The sequence below is a fragment of the Mustelus asterias genome, chromosome 23 (genome assembly GCF_964213995.1).
Source record: "Mustelus asterias chromosome 23, sMusAst1.hap1.1, whole genome shotgun sequence".
NCBI classification, from domain to species: Eukaryota; Metazoa; Chordata; class Chondrichthyes; order Carcharhiniformes; family Triakidae; genus Mustelus; species Mustelus asterias.
This window is the reverse complement of record NC_135823.1, coordinates 53,157,103-53,178,341: the sequence shown is the minus strand read 5'-3', so window position 1 is coordinate 53,178,341 and position 21,239 is coordinate 53,157,103. Positions and strand designations below refer to the sequence as shown.

The following is a 21,239-nucleotide window of genomic DNA, read 5'->3' as shown; positions in this document are numbered from 1 at the left end:
CAGTTGAAACCACAAAACTGAACTACATGCATGCTAAGTAGTTGAAACAGCATGCTATAGACAAAACTAAACAATACCATGACCAATAAAGCAAATCAAAGCTCTGCAATTCTGTCACATCCAATCATAATTGGTAGTGGACAGTTAAAGTAAAGACGGGAAGAGCAGGCTCTGTAAACATTCCCATCCTCAATGATGGTGGAGCCCAGAAGGTTAGGACAAACAGTAAGACTGAAACATTTGCAGCTACCTTCAGCCAGAAGTGCTGAATGGGTCATTGATCTCAGCCTACACCTGAGGTGCCATCATAACAGAAGCCAGATTTCAGCCAATTTGATTCATCCCTGTTGTAGTCCTGAAAAGTCATAATGTGGAGTTGTTGGCGTTGGACTGGGGTGAACACAGTAAGAAGTTTAACAACACCAGGTTAAAGTCCAACAGGTTTATTTGGTAGCAAATACCATAAGCTTTCGGAGCGCTGCTCCTTCGTCAGATGGAGTGGAAATGTGCTCTCAAACAGTGCACAGAGACACACCTTAAGGAGGTGGTGGTGAGCTGCCTCTTGAACCACTGCAGTTCGAGATGTAGTTAGACTCACAGTGCAGAATGCTGATTAAATCTGTAGTCCTGAAAATCCAGAACCATTCGACCCTCTAAATATGGTTACAACGCTGGCATCTACCTGACAGAGTAGAAAATTACCAAGGTTTGCCCAATCCACACAGAAAAAATACAATCCAGACAATTACTGTGACATCAATCTACTTTCAATAATCAGGAGTTGTTGACATTGCAATGTAAAGACACTTCTTTAACAACCTGCTCACTGATGCTCAGTTTGGATTCCACTGGGGCCAATCAACCCCAAACTGCATTATAGCCTTGGACAAAAGAGCTGAATTTCAGAGGTGAGGTAAGTGTGACTTCCCTTGAAAGCAAGGCAGTGTATGCCTAAGTGTACTTGTACTATGACCCTAGTAAAATTGAAATGAATGGGAATAGGGTGGAAGACTCTCCATTAGCTGGTATAACCAGCACAAAGGAAGATGATTTGTGGTTGTTGGTGCTAATCACCTCAGCCCCAGGACTCCAATTCATCAGGGTAGTGTCTAAGTTCTTGCACTGCTTTGTCAATGACCTTCCCTCCAAGGTCGAAAGGGGAGATGTTTGTTGATGATTTACACAGTATTCAGTTGCAATTGCACCTCCTCAGTTGCTGAAACAATATGTGGCTGCATGTGACAACACCTGGACAGCATTCAGACTTGGCTTTATAAGTGGCAAGTGACATTCATGACATGCAAATGTACCAGACAGTGACCATCTTTCCAACAGAAGTGAGTCTGACTGCCTTCCCTTGTCGTTCAATTACATATTGAACATCACTTGGAAAGAGCACCACTTGGAAAAAGCGCTGAATGTAATTTGGGTGGGAGTTTTCATTGAATCCTTCACTTTCAATATCCCGGGCTCACCATTGACCAGAAACTGGATCAGCCACATAAATATTGTATTATAAGAGCAGGTCAGATGTTGGGTATTCTGTCGCAAGTGACTCACCTCTAGACTCCCAAATTCCGACCACATCTCCAAGCTACAAGTCAGGAATGTGATGGAATACCTTCCACTTGTTTGGGTGAGTGAAGGTCCAATGGATGGGTACAGCTCCAATGGATGAGTGCAGCTTCCATAACAGTCAAGAAGCTTGACACAATCCAGGAGAAAAAACTATTTAATTGATGTTTTATTCACTGCCTTAAACATTCACTCCCTCCACCACTGCAGCATGGTTATAGTGTACGTGATCTGCAATTGGGGAAATGCACTGCAGTAATTAGCCAAGGCTTTTTCAGCACCTACCAAGCCCATGTAATCTACCGCCCAGAAGAGCTAGGACATTTCCATTCATCTAATAGCCATCAGAATACTTTCCCAGTGTTTTGAACGTGAACTTTTCACAATGAGCTTTCATTCCTCTGATCTTACTAATTTATATGTGCACATCTGATTACACTGCCTTGTGAATCATTTTGTAACTGACATGAGTAACCTACAAAGTCTACTGACCAAATACCTCAACTTGCTGCCGCTGTGGGAGATTTTGTGCACAATTTGTAAATGCTTTGCTGGCATCAGAGTGTAACACTTCGCATTTTAACAGGATGTAAATTAGATCAACACTGATTAAAAAGCAAAATACACATTTTATTCAAAATTCTACCACTTTCAACATACTATCCCAACCTTTATGTGGAAGCAATTTAAGATGATAAAGTGTAATTTTTCCATTAATTTAAGCAAGAAAAGTAGATATATTTTGCTGTATTCTGTTGTATACAACAACCTAATTTTCTGCTGACAAAAATAGCCTAAAGTCTTGCATGTTTAAGTGATGGAAATCTAGACTCATTTGGAAACTTTGGGATGTAAGGTTAAATAGATGTCATGAGCTTTTAGTCTAAGGGGAACTGGAAAGGAAAAGTGGCCTTGTGACTTAGCCACTAAACAAAGTACTAGTACTTGAAGATTGACTATTAAAGATGAGGCTAAGTGGAGGGTGGATTAAACTGGACATCTAAAGTCTTAACAAATCTGACAACTATAGAGCTCTACCTTTGAAAGCTCGCAGGGACTGTGAACTTGAGTAGGGGCTTGCTAAGCCTTTTCAGACTCTTTGGTTTTCATGTCAAGAAAATAATTTATCTCTGAAACTTGAGAAAAGAGAATTTTTGCTTCAGATAAGGAAGGGGTCTTAAGATATCTTTAATGCATGTCAAATTCTTCAGCTTGTTAATACATGTACTCTTTTGACATAACTAAAACATCCCAAGGTGCAGTGCATTGTGAAGAAAATTGTTGATTTAAACTTTTGTCTGAATTTATTTTAAAATAAAAATGTTACATTTTCTGTTATCAGGTGATGAGGGTGACAACTTCTATGTAATCGACCAAGGTGAAGTTGATGTAAGTGGTCAAAATGCTTTTAAATCCTCTTGGTTTTGTTGTGTTTTTTAAGGTGAGGAAAAGAGATGTAGATGAATACATATGTATGTAAAGCATTGGTACTTTATTGCCATTGGTAAATGCCTGAAGGCAATATGGACCTCCACAGAGCCGATCTTCACTACACAAACTGCACCTGTTGGGTCAGGATAATCCATTGATGGGTTCATGATTCTGTGCAAGGAAACAATTTAACATCTAATCACTTGCTGTAGCTCACATCAGTGTCTGTTGAAGCCACAACATAGCCCCTGAGGCCATTTGTTCCAGGTGCTTTATTTGCTATTGAATTGTTTGAAATGAGGTTAGCTAGTATGAGATGGGACTGGCCTTTTTGTATGCTTTATAATAAAGTCCATAGAGTTGCAAGTTAATCTTATTTATTATAAAGCTAATTACTGTAATCTTCAGTAGTTAGTGTAATGTTCAAGTACTTTGTGCACTTACTACACAGTAACTTTAGTAAAGTATTTTTATATAATTCTGCAATTATTAGACTAAATGAGACCACAGCCTATCTAATTTTTCACCTAATCCTGGTAATTGCATGATATTTCAATGATGGAGTTGCTGACTAATTACGAGAATCAGTCTCAGCAATTAGTCTACAACAGACCCAGACATGAGGAAAGGGAAATCCCAGTGGTGGAAAGCTTTGTGATCATAAGTTTGAGTTCCATGTTCCTCAAGCATACTATACTTGCCAAAGATCAAATTATATATCGCAAAATATTTTCTTTGAAAATCTGTGTAATTTGCATTTGAATTCATCAATACTATCTGCTTCTACTGCCTCCCTGGAACCTCTGTTCCATAGAGTGATCACCAAAATGTTTCTGCAGATTCTGCTTAGAATTCACCCTCTTCAAAGGCTAAATCCTCTAGTTCTACAATTCTGGACTAGGTGAAACAGCTTTCATGTTCCACATTATCTTGTTCTTTTGGAATCTTGAAAAGAGCAATCTTATCCCCTCTCAACCTTCTCTTTTCTCGTGAGAAAATGCTCAATTTACATAATTGCTCCTCCTGATCCAATCCTTCCATCCACTCCGCCATCCTAATTGCTCTCTTTTGTATCATTGCAATAGCAGCAATTTTATTTCTGTACTCTGGTGGCCAGAATTTTACAAATTCTATACAATCACACCAGTGATGTACAAAGTGGTAGGATTACCTCGGTATTGCAACTCATACTGATGTTTTAATATATCCCAACATTGGATATGCTTTTCTTGCTTCCCTTGTTCTCGTGCAGTTGTTTCCAATTTATTCAAGTGTGGAATTTGCAATTACTTTGAATTAAAATACATATTAAGTGGTGGAATATTTTTAATTACGGGGCTAGCCATATAAATTGACAAAGTATTTTGAGATTTGTTTTGGAATTGGAAAAGCTTTTAGTTATATATTTACAAAATAACAATTCTACAAGGTCTTCACTTGCAAAAATTAAAAACTAAAATGCAAATCTTCAGTTGCAGATCCAGATATGACATTCATTGGTCCTCCTTGAGTACATTGCACTGCTTGATCAGAAATTTTAAAGCTTGACCTCTGTTCATTGGAGAATAAAATACAAAAACATTACTTTGAATAGAGCGTTTGATATCTATGCTGAATAAATAAATGAAATACCAACTCACGGTCAGGAAATATTTAAAGCTCATTTGTTTTTGCAACTGTTTCGTCAGCCTGCTTGAAATGTAAGAGTCAATCACATTTCAAAGTCCGAAGACTCCACAAATTTGATGGTACTCAAAATGATTAGCTCTTCTCAAATTCACACTTCAAATTGAATCATCTCTATTTTTGGGATTTAAAAAAAACGTTTTCTGTGTATTGCAGTGGGAAAGGGGAGAGAGAGAGTCAGGTAGAGTGGGAAAGAATAGAGAGAAACACACACAGGCAGGGGAAAAGGAGAGAGAGAGAGAGACACACACAGACAGGGGGAAATAAGAGTGGGAAATAGCCGGGCATATTCCCCCTAAACTCCAGTCCCTCACCTTGAACTTTTGCCCCCACATGACTGACCTTTCAACTAAGGGAACAGCTGCTCCTTATCCACCCTGTCCATGCCCCTCATAATCTTGTACACCTCAATCAGGTCGCCTCTTAGTCTTCTTTGCTCCAGCAAAAACAACCCAAGCCTATCCAATTTCTCTTCATAACTTTCATCCCAAGCAACATCCTAGTGAATCTCCTCTGTACCCCTTCCAGTGCAATCACATCCTTCCTATAATGTGGCGACCAGAACTACACAGTACTCCAGCTGTAGCCTCACCAAAGTTCAATGCAACTCCAATATGACCTCCCTGCTTTTGTAATCTATGCCATGATCGGAAAAGGCAAGAGTCCCATATGTCTTTTTCACCACCTCATTAATGTGCGACTATGGACAAACACCCCAAGGTCACTTCGTTCCTCAGAACTTCCGAGTGCCATGTCATTTATTGAATACTTCCTTGTCAAATTACTCCTTCCAAAGTGTATCACCACTCACTTTTCAGGGTTAAATTCTGTCTGTCACTTATCTGCCCATTTGACCATCCTGTCTATATCTTCCTGTAGCCCAAGACACTCTACCTCACTGTTAACCACCCGGCCATTCTTTGTGTCATCCGCAAACCTACTAATCCTATCCCCTACATAGTTGATATAAATGACAAATAATGGGGGACCCAGCACAGATCCCTGTGGTATGCCACTGGACATTGGCTTCCTGTCATTAAAGCAGCCTTCTGTCATCATCCTCTGTCTCGCACAACTATGCCAATTTTGAATTCACCTTATCAAATTACCCTGTACCCCATGTGCATTTGCTTTCTTTATAAGTCTCCCACATGGGACATTGCCAAAGGTTTGGCTGAAATTCATTTAAATACATCAGCCACAATACCTTCATCTACACACCTGGTCACCTCCTCAAAAAATTCAATCAAATTTGTTAGGCGTGATCCCCTTTGATAAAGCTATGCTGACTAGGGTGGCGCACTGCCATAGGGTTGCACGGTGGCACAGTGGTTAGCACTGCTGCCTCACAGCACCAGGGACCCAATTTCAATTCCAGCCTTGAGTAACTGTGTTTGCACATTCTCCCTGTGTCTGTGTGGGTTTCCTGTAAGCACTTCAGTTTCCTCCGCAGCCCAAAGACGTACAGGTTAGGTGGATTGGCCATGCTAAATTGTCCCTTTAGTATCCCAAGATGTATAGGTTAGGGGAATTAGTGGGGTAAATATGTGGGGTTACGGGGATAGGGCCTGGATAAGATGCTCTGTTGGAGAGTTGGTGCAGATTCCATTGGCCAAAAATGGCCTCCTGCACTGTAGGGATTCTGTGACTATCCTGATCAAACCTTGCCTGTCCAAGTGAAGATAGTTTCCCTACCGCTGACGTGAGATTCACTGGTCTGTAGTTCCCTGGCTTATTTCTACAACCCTTCTTAAGGAGCAGAACTACATTAGCTGTTCTCCAGTCCTGTGGTCTGAGAAGATTTCAAAATTTGGGTCAGAGCCCCTGCAATCTCCTCCCTTGCCTCCCACAGCAGCCTGGGACACAATTTATCTGTACCTCGAGATTTGTCCACTTTTAAACCTGCCAACACCTCCAATACCTTGTCACTCTCTCTGTCAATTTGCTCAAGAACCTCGTAGTCTCTCTCGCTGAATTCCATACCTTTATCCTCATTCTCTTGGGTGGGACAAAGTTGCCCAGTTGACTAGCACCCTATTCACAAACATTCACTCCCTCTACCACTGATGTGCAGTAGCAGCAATGTATTCCATCTACAAGATGTACTGCGAAACTCACCGCTTAGGCAGCATTTTCCAAACCCACGACCACTAACATCTAGAAGAACAAGGGCAGCAGATGCATGGGAACACTGCCACTTAGAAGTTCCCCTCCAAGCCACCCACTATCCCATCGCCGTTCCTTTACTGACACAGGGTGAAAATCCTGGAACTCCTTCCCTAACAGCATTGTGAATGTGCCTTCATCACTTGGACTGCAGCAGTTCACCACCACCCTCTCAGGGCAATTATGGATGGGCAATAAATGCTGACCTAGCCAGGAAAGTGCACATCCCTTGAATGAATAAAAAGAAACGTTTCCAAAATATGAAAATCTTCCATGTTTTCCTATTGCCTCCACTTTACTTATGAAACCTTTGTAAGTTGCAAAAGTCCCCTCCCTTTGAAATTTAACAGCTGAAAAGCTGTCCCTATCAGTATCCTAATTCAAATTTATAAACCTAACCGATTTACTTAAAAATCCATATCACTATGGTCTCTTATTACAAATGCATGCTTTTAGCACCTTTTACTCCTTTTATCTATCAACCACCACAGACCAGTTGTCTCTATTAACCTTTCCCCAGTGTAACGAAACCACATGCGCGTACACGCACAGAACAGCCGCCTTTACAGAATAACACAAATTCCCTGAAAATGTAAGAACAATCCATTCTCACATGAGACGTAGAAGATGCACTACTCAGGGTTTGTATGGGTGATTTAGTGTTATCTAATTTGAATTTATACAGTATTTTTGTGATATTCAGTGCTTTATCATAGAAATCATAGAAACCCTACAGTACAGAAAGAGGCCCATCGAGTCTGCACCGACCACAATCCCACCCAGACCCTCCTCCCATATCCCTACATATTTTACCCACTAATCCCTCTAACCTGCGCATCTCAGGACACCTAAGGGGCAATTTTAACATGGCCAATCAACCTAACCCGCACATCTTTGGACTGTGGGAAGAAACCGGAGCACCCGGAGGAAACCCACTCAGACACAAGGAAAATGTGCAAACTCCACACAGACAGTGACCCAAGCCGGGAATCGAACCCAGGTCCCTGGAGCTGTGAAGCAGCAGTGCTAACCACTGTGCTACCGTGCCGCCCTTATTTTGCATGCTATTCCAGCTAGGAATGCACATGCTGTGCACAGGAATCTGTGCACAAATTTTCACAATAACTTCAGTGTGGTGTTAATGTAAACCTACTTGTGACAAGTAAATGAAATTTTACTTCAAAACTTTGACTTTAGGTTCTTCTGGGCAACAAATGTCCAAGGAACCTAATTCTAGCATTATCATTTATTTCTTTAGGAATCCACGATTCACTTGCTGTTTAACTTGTTTAAGTCCAGATTTCGGGAACATAGCCACAACTTTAAATGAGGAGTTATTATGTACAGTTTTGATCAGCTTCCTTAAGGAGGGACACACTGCATTGAAAGCAGTTCAGTGAACGTTCACTAGGCTGATTCCTGGAATAAGAGGAAAGATTGAGCAGGTTGGGCATATAGTCATTGGAGTTTAGAAGAATGAGAAATGATTTAATTGAAACATCAAGGTCATTCAGAATATGATAAGGTAAATGTTGAACAGATATTCCAACTCATAGGGGAATCTAGAACTGGGGCATAGTTTCAGAATGAAAGGTCTCCCTACTAAGAGGGAGATGAAGAGGAATTTCTTCTCTCAGAGTTATTAATCAATGGAATTCCCTTCCCCATTGAAGAGTGGAGGTGAGGTCATTGAATATATGCAAGGCAGAGTTAGACAGAGTTTTGATAGTCAAGGGTTCTGGGGAGGGGAGTGAAAAAGTGAAGTTATTGAATCATAGAAACTTAGAAAATAGGAGCAGGTCATTCGGCTATGATCTTATTGAATGTTAGAGCAGGCTGAGTGGCCTACTCCTGCTCCTGATGGTTTTGTACATAGACTGCACTGAGCTGAGGCAATTCCAGGCGATCTAGCATTGATAATGAGTGAGCTGTTCCCTTCAGCCACAAATCCTCTTCACCACCTCAAAATTATATAAAATAGGTACGAATATGTTAATAAGAGATGTACCTTTTTTAATTTTAGCAATCCAAAGTGCCAAAGTCCATGGAAACATTTGAAAAGAGCAGGAGAAAAACAGAAATAAATCGAGTAAATACTGATTCAGCCACACTAAATTTTTGGTTTTAAAAGCCTGTGGATTGACAGAGAAAAGTGAAACTTAGGACCATTCGTTCATTCCATAAAACATAGGAGCAGAAATAGCCATTTGGCCCATCAATTCTGCTCCACCATTCAATGAGATCATGACTGATCTGACTCGCATGCTCCTTCAGAAGTACTCACTTAATTGCAAGCAGAATGGAAAAACTCACCTTTTTTTTCTTATGCACAGCCTAAGGCCAACTTTGACCCCAGCTCTGTTCAAGGCTGGGCACTAATGATCCCAGTGCAGACCATGGATTGAACCTAGGGCCTTTCTAATCCATATTGCTCAGTATGACAAGGGTAGTGCATTTACTTATTTACTCAGGCATGATTCATAATTTTTCCGTTTCCAGTTTAGCAGTGGTCTATACATAAAATGTGGCCCTTTGTATTTGGTAACAAAGTTATCATTGATGCCCCTGATGTTATAGATCACCTGCTAGGAATTGAATAATTTCTGCAGAAGCAATTATGGTTCTCTTAAGGTACTTGATGCCTTAAGTCCATATAGTTGATTTGATTGAGGACACCCTAGGTAGCCAGCAGGAACACAAACTCCTTTAGATTTGATGATGTTACTCTGTCGAGACACTTACACTGTGTCACTCACTGTACACTTATCTTACTGTGCTTACCCCAGTCCAACACCGGCATCTCCACACTCTGTCGAGAGGCAGAGATCCAAATTATAAATTGTCTCTCCTAGACAACAGTCACCCAAGTATCTAATTTTAAAAATCAAGTAATAGTTTGTCCAAGAGATGAAACTTGATTACTTCTAAAAACTTCTTGTTTTACCTGTCTCAGGTAGCTTGCTAAAGATTTTCTTACTTGTGAACATGGGCCTGACAGTGGCAAGGGCTCAAAACATTCTACACAAAATATTTGATGTGATATGTAATTATAAGAGCATTGTATTCCTCCTACTTTCCAATTATGTTTTAAATATTGATTACTAGAAAAGGAATTAAAGAGGATCAGCTCAAAAGACTTCGATAATTCTGATTTTAAAAGAATTGTGATAGTTCTGTTTGTTGATTCTACACATGTTGAGCACTACACAAAATAATGAATTCCAAAACCATGGGAGCTTGAAATTTAAAAAGCTAATGGTATCCTTGTGTACCCAGGCTTGAAATTGTACCCACAAAGTAGGTTGTTTCATTGTAGTGTTTGACAAAACCATTGGTATGTTGTTAATTTTTTTCACAACAAAGAATATTGGAAGAGGGAATATATTTGACTGAAAGAGAAGAAAAGAACAAACTTAGATCTCCACATTGACGTACGTTGTTTTATTGAACAGGTCTATGTAAACGGAGAATGGGTTACAAACATTGGAGAAGGAGGCAGTTTTGGAGAGCTTGCTCTGATCTATGGCACACCAAGAGCAGCAACTGTCAAGGCCAAGACAGACCTCAAGCTGTGGGGAATTGACAGGGACAGCTACAGGCGCATTCTAATGGTCAGTCTTAAATTACATTGTCATTTTCCATTTCGCCACAGTTTCAGGGTTCAATTGATTTTATAAAAATCCTTTCAGCCTGAAACTGAAAGTTTAAAAAGTTTTGTGAATAAACCATTTGAACATTATTCTCAGTGAATTCCTGAAACATGTAAACCTTTAACCAGTTTAGAATTTTGCATTACTACGGAATGTTTTGGATTTGTTTTATTATTTGTTCATTTAGAAAAAGTCCAACAACTAATCTTACAATTGCATTCATCGTTATTCGAACAAAATTATTTGTGCACATCAAAATAATAAGGTATAAAAAGGAACATGATTGGTTAATACTAATATAAAATATAGGGCAGGATTTTACTCTCCCTTTGCAGCAGCGGGAGGTGATATGCAGCTTCATGGTGGTGGCTTATGATGGTCCTGCCGTTGTCAATGACGTTTCCTGTTGATCGCACCCCTCGCTGCCGGGAAATCTTCGGCGGGGGTGTGCTGTTGGCGTGACCATAAGATCCGGCGACATAAATGGAAGTGGCGAGAGTGCTCAAATTATTCTGTGGACATCATAAATAGAAAAAAAATCTCATTATAAAAAAATTGAACGGACAGTTAAATAATCAGAAATGAGTTTGCTTGGTTTTTATCTAAAAATTACTTTTTGAAAAATCTATTGTGTAATGTTCTATTGTTAAAAATAGAAGTGAGCACCTTCTAAATTCAGCATAAACTCTGAAATAAATTACAATTGAGTTTGACCATGAAGAATTATTGTTGCACTCTTGGGCAAGACTCCTGCCTGTCTTCAGTGTAGTTTTAGATTTTTCACTTTTATATAATCATTTCCTTCCACCAGACCATAATGTTGTTATGGGTAGGTATCAAAATAACATATATTGTCACTTGATGAAATAAAAGAGGGCCATTGCTATGGACTGCTTTTTAGTACTAAGAATGATCATCATTGTTAATGTTCAGAGAATGGCTCTTGCTTCTGACAACGTATAATAGCCATTGATTTGTAATATTAATTTTAAAAAGTTGATTATTTTCAGTGATACTTTTCCCCCTTGATAATTTGGTGACAGGTTACTGGGTGCACCAGTTTTCAATACAACTTAATGATCACATGCTAGTTTGTGCTTGGAAGATTTTAAAGGGTAAATTACAAATCTTGACCCAGCTTCAAAGGCGAAAGGTGGAGTATTTAGCACAAAAGGGGAGGGGGAAGAAAAACTGGTTAGCAAGAATTTTGAGCTTCTTTATTTTACTTTCTAGTAGAAAATTACAGAAAGAAAGTTGAGAGGATTTGGCACAAGTTAACTTTTTCTACCTCGGTTAAATAAATCCTTATTCAAGTGAAGAGAGAAAAAAAAACTCCTTTAGCAATAGCATCAGATTTCAAATGTGAATATGTTTCAGCCCAAACATTTGCAAGGTAAGGTTGAAGCAGAGCACACTGGAAAATGTCTTACATTCTCATTCTGTGGGCTTTAATCCAGAGATGAAAAACTTGATTGATGTATCTTGAGGGAATATAAAAGTAAACTTCAGGATGCAGTTACTAATCTTTTTTCATTTGTTATTAAATTGCTTTATGCATTATCTCAAATGATTTTTTTTAAAACAAGTGATTCGTATGTTCACTTCACCGTTCATTCAATCTACTCATTAAGAGGCGCAATAATTAAAATTTAATGGCGAATACACCAGGACATTTTTTCATTTTCTTCATTATTTCACAAAAAAGAAACCTTGTGGAATTAAAAGGTATCAATTACTCTTATAGTATTGTATAGTATTCTCAAAAATGTAAATGCCATCATTATAGGGATAACTTTCTACTTTTGCACTCTTGACAGAGGATCTCATCAGTCAGGAATGCATATTGGAACTTGGAGCACACTTTATGGACAGACTTCCAGCCATTCATTTAAGTGTACCAGAATTCATGATATGCTCTCCTGGAAGTTCCCCATCAGGAGTGAAATGTTGGATGATATCCATCGCATCTTAAGTCCAAACTCATTTTTATTTTTCACCTTTTTAAATCAGAAATTCTTAAATAAAACAAGATCTTGCTTTAATTTCCTGATAGTATGGCGGCCACTGCTGAAGTCAGGTTAAAGTTAAGTACTAATGTGTTTATATCTCTAGAATTGCCACTCTGCAAACACCTCAGTTCTAAAAGGTTTACCCCTTATTCTTAAACTATGACCTCTAATTCTGGACTCCCCCACCATTGGGAGCACACTTTCTGAATCTACCCTGTCTAACCCTGTTAGAATTTTATAAGTTTCTATGAGAACCCCTCACTCTGCTAAACTCCAATGCGTACAATTGTAACCGAATTAGTGCCTCCTCAAGAAATAAGGAGTATGTTGGAAGTTGAAGACGGACATGGATGAAACACTGAAACTAGTCGATAAGTTTGTATATTTAGGACAAATGGTAACAGAAGATGGTAGGTGCGATGCTTGGATTAGAAGAAGGATAGAGATAGCCAAAAGTAATTTTGTGAAGATGAAGGATGTGGTAACAAGAATATTCAAGTTTGTAACCAGGAAAAATTTAATAAGATGCTGAATTCTAACCACTTTCCTATGTGCCTTGACATGAAATAAAGATCTCTATAAATGGGCCAAATGCTGGCAAATGGGATTAGATTAGGGTTTTTTTTTAAAAAAGGGGTGGCATGGACAAGTTGGGCTGAAGGGCCTGTTTCCATGCTGTAAATCTCTGACTCTAAAGTTAAATCATATACACGTTGCTCATGTATAACTCTATAATTATTCTAAAATCGCCTATACTGCTATGATGGACCGCATTGAACATTGAGGCATGACAACGGGAACTGGTGGGTGCTACAACATAAAAACCATCCAAATGTAATACACCTGTTTCCATACACAGGTGTGTGTATGGAAACCTAATAGCAAACTTAGAAAGGAGAATATAAGGGACAGGATACAATTGAAATCTTGGTGAAAGAGATATTCAGGATACAATGAGGAGGAAAAGGAAGGCTTTTAAAAAGTACAAGAGGAGCAAATCAGTGGAGGCAATAGTGAGGTATAGAAAGTGCAGGGTGGAGCTAACGAAAGCAATTAGGAATGCAAAGAGAGGATATGAGAAAGCTCTGGCTGGTAAAAGTAGGGAAAATCCCAAGATATTCTATAAGTATATCATTGGGAAGAGGATAACAAGGGAAAGGGTAGGGACCAAAGGGGCAATCTGTGGTGGAGCCAAAGGATATTGGTAGAGTGTTGAATGAATATTTTGCAACCATCTTCACCCAAGAGAATGAGGACGATGGTATGGAATTCAGGGAGAGAGACTGTGAAGTTCTTGAGCAAATTGACATAGGAAAGGACAAGGCATTGGAGGTGTGGGCAGCCTTAAATGTGGATAAATCTCCAGGTCCAGATGAATTGTGCTCTAGGCTGCTGTGGGAGGCAAGGGAGGAGATTACAGGGGCTCTGACCCAAATTTTCAATTCCTCTCAGGCCACATGGGAGGTGGCAGATGACTGGAGAACAGCTAATGTGGTTCCACTATTTAAGAAGAGTTGTAGAGAAACACCAGGGAACTACAGACCAGTCAGTCTCACGTCAGTGGTAGAGAAAATATTAGAGAAAATTCTGAAGGAGAGCATCTATCTCCACTTGGAAAGGCAAAGCTTAATCAGGGATAGTCAGCATGGTTTCGTCAGAAGTAGGTCATGCCTAACAAATTAGATTGAATTTTTTGAGGAGGTGACCAGGTGAGTAGATGAGGGAAGTGCAGTCGATGTAGATTATATGGATTTCAGCAAAGTCTTTAACAAAGTCCCACATGGGAGACTTGTAAAGAAGATAAATTCACATGGGATATAGGGTAATTTGATAGTGGATTCAAAATTAACTCAGCTGTGGGAGACAGAGGGTGGTGACAGAAGGCTGCTTTAATGACTGGAAGCCAGTGTTCAATGATGTACCATAGGGATCTGTGTTGGGCCCCCTATTATTCGTCATTTTGTAAAACTGACATTGACCATGTGGGGGGTAGAATTAATAAGTTTGCAGATGAAGCAAAGATTGGACGGGTGGTTAACAGTGAGGCGGAGTGTCTTGGGTTGCAAGGAGATATAGACAGAATGGTCAAATGGGCAATAAGTGGCAGATGGAATTTAACTCTGAAAAGTGTGAGGTGATGTACTTTGGAAGAAGTAATTTGAAAAGAAAATACTCAATAAATGATAGGACACTAGCAAGTTCTGTGGAACAAAGGGACCTTAGCGTGATTGTCCACAGATCTCTGATAGTTGAAGGGCATGTTAGTAGGGTGGTGAAAAAGGCATATGGGACACTTGCCTTTATCAATCGAGGCATAGATTGCAAAAGCAGGGAAGTCATGTTGGAGTTGTATAGAACTTTGGTGAGGCCACAGCTGGAGTACTGTGTGTAGTTCTGGTCGCCACATTATCGGAAGGATGTGATTGCACTTGAAGGGGTCCAGAGGAGATTCACCAGGATGCTGCCTGGGATGGAAAATTTAAGTTATGAAGAGAGGTTGCGTAAGCTTGGGTTGTTTTCATTGGAGCAGAGAAGACTAAGAGGCAACCTGATTGTGGTGCACAAGATTATGAGAGACATGGACAAAATGGATAGGGAGCAGCTTTTCCCGTCAGCTGAAGGGTCAGTCACGAGGGGACATAGGTTCAAGGTGAGCGGCAGGAGGTTTAGGGGGGATGTGAGGAAGAATCTTTTACCCAAAGGGTGGTGATGGTCCGGAATGTGCTGCCTGGGATGGTGGTAGAGGCGGGTTGCCTCACATCCTATAAAAAGTATCTGGATGAATACTTGGCACGTCATAACATTCAGGGCTTTGGGCCAAGTGCTGGCAGATGAAATTAGGTGGGAGTTCAGGTGTTTCTAATGTGTCCATGTGGACTCGATGGGCTGAAAGATATGGTTCTATGATTCAATGAAAGGGATAGAATTTGCAATGAGAGAGAGGTTTAAGGAAAGAATTCCTTATATTGGACCCAAGTGGAAGAAAGATACGCACAATGCCGAAATCAATGGATAGACGGAGGCGGGAGGGGGAAAGGAGTATGGATTTGGGGGGGGGGGGGGGGGGGGGGGGGGCGAGGGGGGGGGCAAGGGAATTTGCAGAAAAGGGATTAGATTAAGCTGTGCAGGGAATTAAAGACAACAAAAACTTTTAAATTTATGTAAAATAAAAGCAAAATATTCTGGATACTGGAAAACTGAAATAAAAATCAAGTGCTAGAGAAACTCAGGTTTGGCAGCATCTGTGGAGTGAGAAACAGGGTTAATGTTTTTAGCCCAATATTATTCCTGTTTGGAACTTTAGGGTTTGGGGAACCAATGTAGATCAGCACAGATGAAAATGGTGAACAAGTAGGACTTGGTGTGGAACACCATGCTTTAGAGAAGTTGGAATGATTGGAGGGTGGAGGATGGGAAACCAGCAAAGGGAGTGTTGGAGTAATTGAGTCGGAAGATAAAGGTTTTGTAATGTTATTGAAGTGAAAGTATGTGATCTTTGTGATGGATAGGGTTTGGAGTTTGAACTTCTGGCTGCACAGGTCACCAAGATTGTGAGCAGCCTGAGATAGTCGCTGGGCGTGGGTGAAATTAGTGGTAAGGGAGTGGAATTTGTGGTGTGAGTCAAGATGATGAATTCAGCCTTCCCAGCATTCAGCTGGAGGAAACTGAATCACCCAAAACTGAATGACAGATGAGCAGTCTTACAGCACAGAGGCAGTTGAGGCATTGATAGGGGTGCTGGTGGCATAGAACTAAATGCTATTACACACACGTTTGATCTGTGACTTAGCCAAGTTCCCTATCTTGGTTGTTAGCTGCCCCCTTTATGAAAGAATTGGAATAATAATTGTTTTTAGACCATTTTCATTTAATTCCTGGTGCAGGCTCAGAATGTCATTAGTGAAGGCTTTGGGGAGAGGTTACTTGCATTAGTGGGCCAGATGGTGTGGAGCCTAAAAATAGGAAGGAAAGGGATGGTAAGAGAAGAACTTAAACACCATACAACAATTATATGACTGAATTACTCTGTGCATTTAAAATGAATTCTGTACATGATGTTACATGTACTAAAATGCAACAGCGGTTGTAAAATTTATTATTTGCTTTCATTTCCTTGAAACTCTAAATATGCAACTACAAATGTAATTAAATACTGAAACTGCCATGATCATTTTTTTTTAAAAACCAGAATAATATTTGGAGATTTTCTTCCTGACTAAATTATTTATGACATCACATTTAACTTATTAAAAATAATATAGTTTGCTAGCACATCATTTTCTTTTGCCATATAATTTTGGATCAAAATTATCTCCCGCCATGTTTTTGTAGTGCCTCTCTTCTCTGGCCCTCCCCCAGGCAGAGAGCAATACTGAAACCTTAATAATAACCATGTATACACACAAGAGTATGTAGAATAACTTTAGGGTATTCAGGTTCAAAGGAAGAGTATAACCTGTCAGGTCTCATAAAATTTAAAATGTCAGTGCTGTGACCCTTTAGTATACTCTTTTAGCCTTAAAAACAGTCCCTGATGACATTCCGTACTTTATGCAGTTGGCAAGTAAAGGTGGCTTAGAATCAGTGAACCTTGTAGAATCATCTCTATCTATTGTTTTGGGAAGATTTGCTGACCTGTATGAATGAGTGTAATTGTTCAAATATGCAATTAAAGGTTAGGAGGGCTGCTGGTTTATGGTGACTAGGAAGCCAAATTCTGTTTTTATCACATGGGATTCCAGGTATTTTTGGGGATTGTATTCTGTGATTCCTTCTGTTTTTGTGTGAAAATGGAAAACCAGAACTCTTATTTATAATTTATATAGGGTTTTCAATTGCCTATGATTGGGACCAATTACAGTGAGTAAATAAATCAAATTCAGTTTTATCTTTTAGCATTCTGAGGGATTTCACTGTTTGGGGGGAGCTTTCATTCTATAATTCAGTCCCTTTTTCTACGGAAACCACAAACCTGTGGTTTTGAAGAAGTCCTACATGAGTTTTAATTCATGATTAATAATCTGATGTGTGTACATCGCATATCCTTTGCACACAACTGAGTTCTAATTTTTTTGTGTAGATAAGAATGAATGTGAAATAAATTGAAATAAGAAATTAGCTGTAATTGACTGACTATTTTCAGGTTATGATGTTTGAATGAACTCCATTGTAAAGTTGTGTTATAACACAGTGGATAATGCTAAATTGGGTGGACGTTTATCCAGAGGAATCTATCGTTTTCTTTTGTCATGTTTGAAATACATATTGGCATGTCTTCCCTTTTTGCCAAAGTTCTTGCCCAAGGCTTATATGCTAGATAGCAGATAGATAGGTTTTAACTACGCAAAAGAAAATAAGTATCAGCTGCTGAAACAAATCAAATCCACTAACTTTCATATTTCCTTTCTTTTTGATCAGGGTAGCACACTGAGAAAGCGGAAGATGTATGAGGAATTCTTGAGCAAAGTCTCCATTTTGGGTCAGTTGTCAACTCTGTTAATGCTGGTTATTGCCACACATATAGTTTGCCTGGTGTCAGTCTTTGTTCATACTTAAGTCTTTTACTCTTGGGCCAAAAAACACTATCCTGTAGCTGACCTCAAGTAGCCCCTGCAGCACAACACACAAAGAATGTGAAGTGGTTGACATTTGGGAACTCCTCACACACTGACTACCTTCAGTGGAATTCTGTGTCTGAGTTCTATCCTGCAAAGATCTAATACATTGCTGTTTAATACAAATAGTTATACTTCTACTGATTTCATATGTGGGCAACTGGAAAGAAGGATGGTGTAATAAATTAGTCCATGAAACAAACTGAAATGTTTAGTCACAGTCTGATTAAGACATGAGAATTTATTCCCAAGGAGCATGATACCCTTTTGTGTGTCTTCTTGGGCTAAGAAAACTAATATTGCAGAGTTGAGCGGTTTAGCATTCCTCCTTTTAATGTTTTTATAGTTTGTTAAAATCCATTTAACTTATTGCTCAAGGTTATGTTTTTCTGATTGTTTAGATAACCATGAATCTTGGTCTTGTTTTTGTCCTTCAGTTATAACTAAAACAAGGGTGTAATTCTCAGTGATCAGTTATCATTAGCAGAATGCAAATTCCATTAGAGAGGAAAAATATACACTGCCACAAAACATTGATTCTTCAGCATTGTAATAACGTTGTAGTATCTAAGGTACAGGGAATGTAAAAAGTAATCATAATTGACAAACCTACATCTTCAAATTGGCATTGAGTAACTATCTCCTATTAGATATTTTCATTTTTATTAAGTTTGCCTTCTACTTAACTTTCTGATCATGGTTCTGTAGTTTTTGAAAATTGAAATACATTATTCAGGTTTTTCTTTGAAAAATGCATGCATATCTGGTTTAGTGCTTGAAGGTTGTGTGCTATAAATATTATGAAAAGGTTCACAAAAGCAAAAACTTTATTTTTCTCTGCCAAACACTATCCATAATTAATTAGTCATCAGTAAAGGTGGGAGCATTTATCGTAGGTTTTAATATCCACGGTACATTTTTGCTATCAAGGATGTTGCCAGCCAAGATGAACTCTAGTATGAATGCATTTTGAATTAGTATCATTGGATTTATGTGTATTAGTATTAACATCTATCTCATTATTTTGATATTCAGTTTGGTTTGTGGGGTGAACAGTCTATTGAAAATTGTCAAGTAGATCTCAATTCCTATGAAAAATCTCAGCATGGAGTGTGAACATATAATAACGCCAGGTTGTGATGTTACTAGGCATACTGAGAAGGAGTTTCAATCTTGGAGGTGTCGCACTCTGGGGTGGGGATTTACCGGCCCCGATTACCCAAAACCAGAAAATCCTGCCCGAGGTCAACGGACCTTTGCATGGTCCGCCCCCACAGCCCACTGATTCCCATGGCAGGCAGGATGTGAAAATTCCCCCCTGTGTCCTGGAGCTTGTTAGATCTATGCCTAAGCTTGTTCCCATCAGGTGGATGTGTATTTGCTGCTGTTTCAGTGCTGTATTTTTAATTTGTAGCTAAAGGTCCATACTAAAAACATCCATTTGAATTTCATTATTTGAAGGTGATCCTACTTCAGCAGGTCTTTTTCTGTCTGCTTGCTGCCTCCATGATTGAACTTCTTGTCCATGCTGGAAAACCTGCTGCCACTTTACATGAGAGCTATGGCTGCTCTCATAAGCAAGGCTGCTTGTCTCCCAGCCATTCTGCTGGAGCAGAGCTCTGACGTTGCTGACATGGATAGTGGTGTTTAAAATTGAATCAAGGTGGTTGAAATGTTCCTTGGTTTCCAGACAAAGCACATTGAGCTTGACTGTTAATCTTGTAAAAGAAAAAGATTCCTTTCCACAGCCCATTTAAAATGTTTCATTTGTGATTCCTTCCCATTCTTGACATGGTGATTTCTTTCAAAGTAATAATCTGTATTTAAGTTATGAAGTTTGGTCAAAATTTATTTATATATCGGATTTTGGTTACGCCTCATTTTAGCCAATTGACAGAATTGAGAAAACCTATTCTTTACTTAGAATGCATCTCTACTTTCATTTTTTCAATAACTGTTTGCTGGCTCCCAAATGCCATCCAGTTTTGTGCAACTCTTGTCTGCCTCCAGCCAGTTGTTACCATTCATACTGTTACTACTATGGTTCACCAATCTATCTATGTCCTCCTGGAGCTCACTGCTGCCATGGCTCTTTTCAGGCCATCAGTGTCCCAATTGTCCCTGCCCTTAATGAGCCCTTCATGGCCTTCTAACTAATGATAAAGCACTGTCCGTGTGCTATGTCCTATCCCCCAATCTTGCATCTCATTGTCATAGAAAATCGCTCTGTCATTGGTAGATATAATTCCAAGACAATATTGACTATGAACCAAGCCTGGGAAGTTAGCAGATAATTTAGATAGCTAGTTGTCACCAACCATAGAATGTGAACTCATTTATTGTCATAGTGAAGATTAGTCAAAATCATTCATTCATTGTCAAAATCATAGAATAGTAGAAATATAGCAATTTTTGAAACCTTCTTGAGGTTAAGCAATTAAACTAAAATGATCAACTTTGGGTTTCCATCTAAGAATTTTTACATAAGAAGGACTTTAATTTATATAGTGCTGTATCCCATTTTTCACAAAATGTTGTAAAGTTCTTCACATATAATTAATTTTTTGAAGTGAGTGACTATTGTTAAGTAGACAATTCATCAGTAATTGTAGACCAGACAAAGTACCCCAAAAATAATGAAACGAATGACCAGCTAATCTTTTTTCAGTGGTGTCCATTAAGGTACAAATGATCAAGGTGATGAAAATTTTCTGCTCTTTAAGTTCTACTAAAACCAGCAGAACATGCAGGTCACCGCTCTGTTCAATGTCTGTAGAACACTTGTTTTCAGTATTGTACTTAAATGTCAGCCTTGTTGATATGCCTTGAACCTATAACTTGACTTGGAAGTGAAAGTGGCTCCAATTAAGCCAAATTTATACTTAAATAGGTACTGTGCAGCAGGTACTTAATCTTTTTAATGTGCTAGATTTTCCTATAATCAGTTCTGAATTATCATAGGCACTATTTAAGGGCATTTAAATGGTCATTGGATAAACATATGGATGATATTGGAATAGTGTAGGTTAGATGGGCTTTAGATTGGTTTCACAGGTCGGTGCAACATCGAGGGCCGAAGGACCTATACTGCGCTATAATGTTCTATG

General features: G+C 39.1%; 1 protein-coding gene across 2 annotated transcripts in view; it reads left to right on the top strand.

The window, feature by feature from the left end:
• prkar1b (protein kinase, cAMP-dependent, regulatory, type I, beta) overlaps positions 1–21,239 on the top strand; it is a 162,329-nt gene that overhangs the window by 101,150 nt on the left and 39,940 nt on the right. For both annotated transcript variants that reach the window (XM_078240640.1, XM_078240641.1), the window contains exons 6-8: positions 2,918–2,964; positions 10,311–10,469; positions 17,936–17,996. In XM_078240640.1, coding sequence (XP_078096766.1) covers positions 2,918–2,964; positions 10,311–10,469; positions 17,936–17,996 — 267 coding nt within the window. The remainder of the gene's footprint in view (positions 1–2,917; positions 2,965–10,310; positions 10,470–17,935; positions 17,997–21,239) is intronic.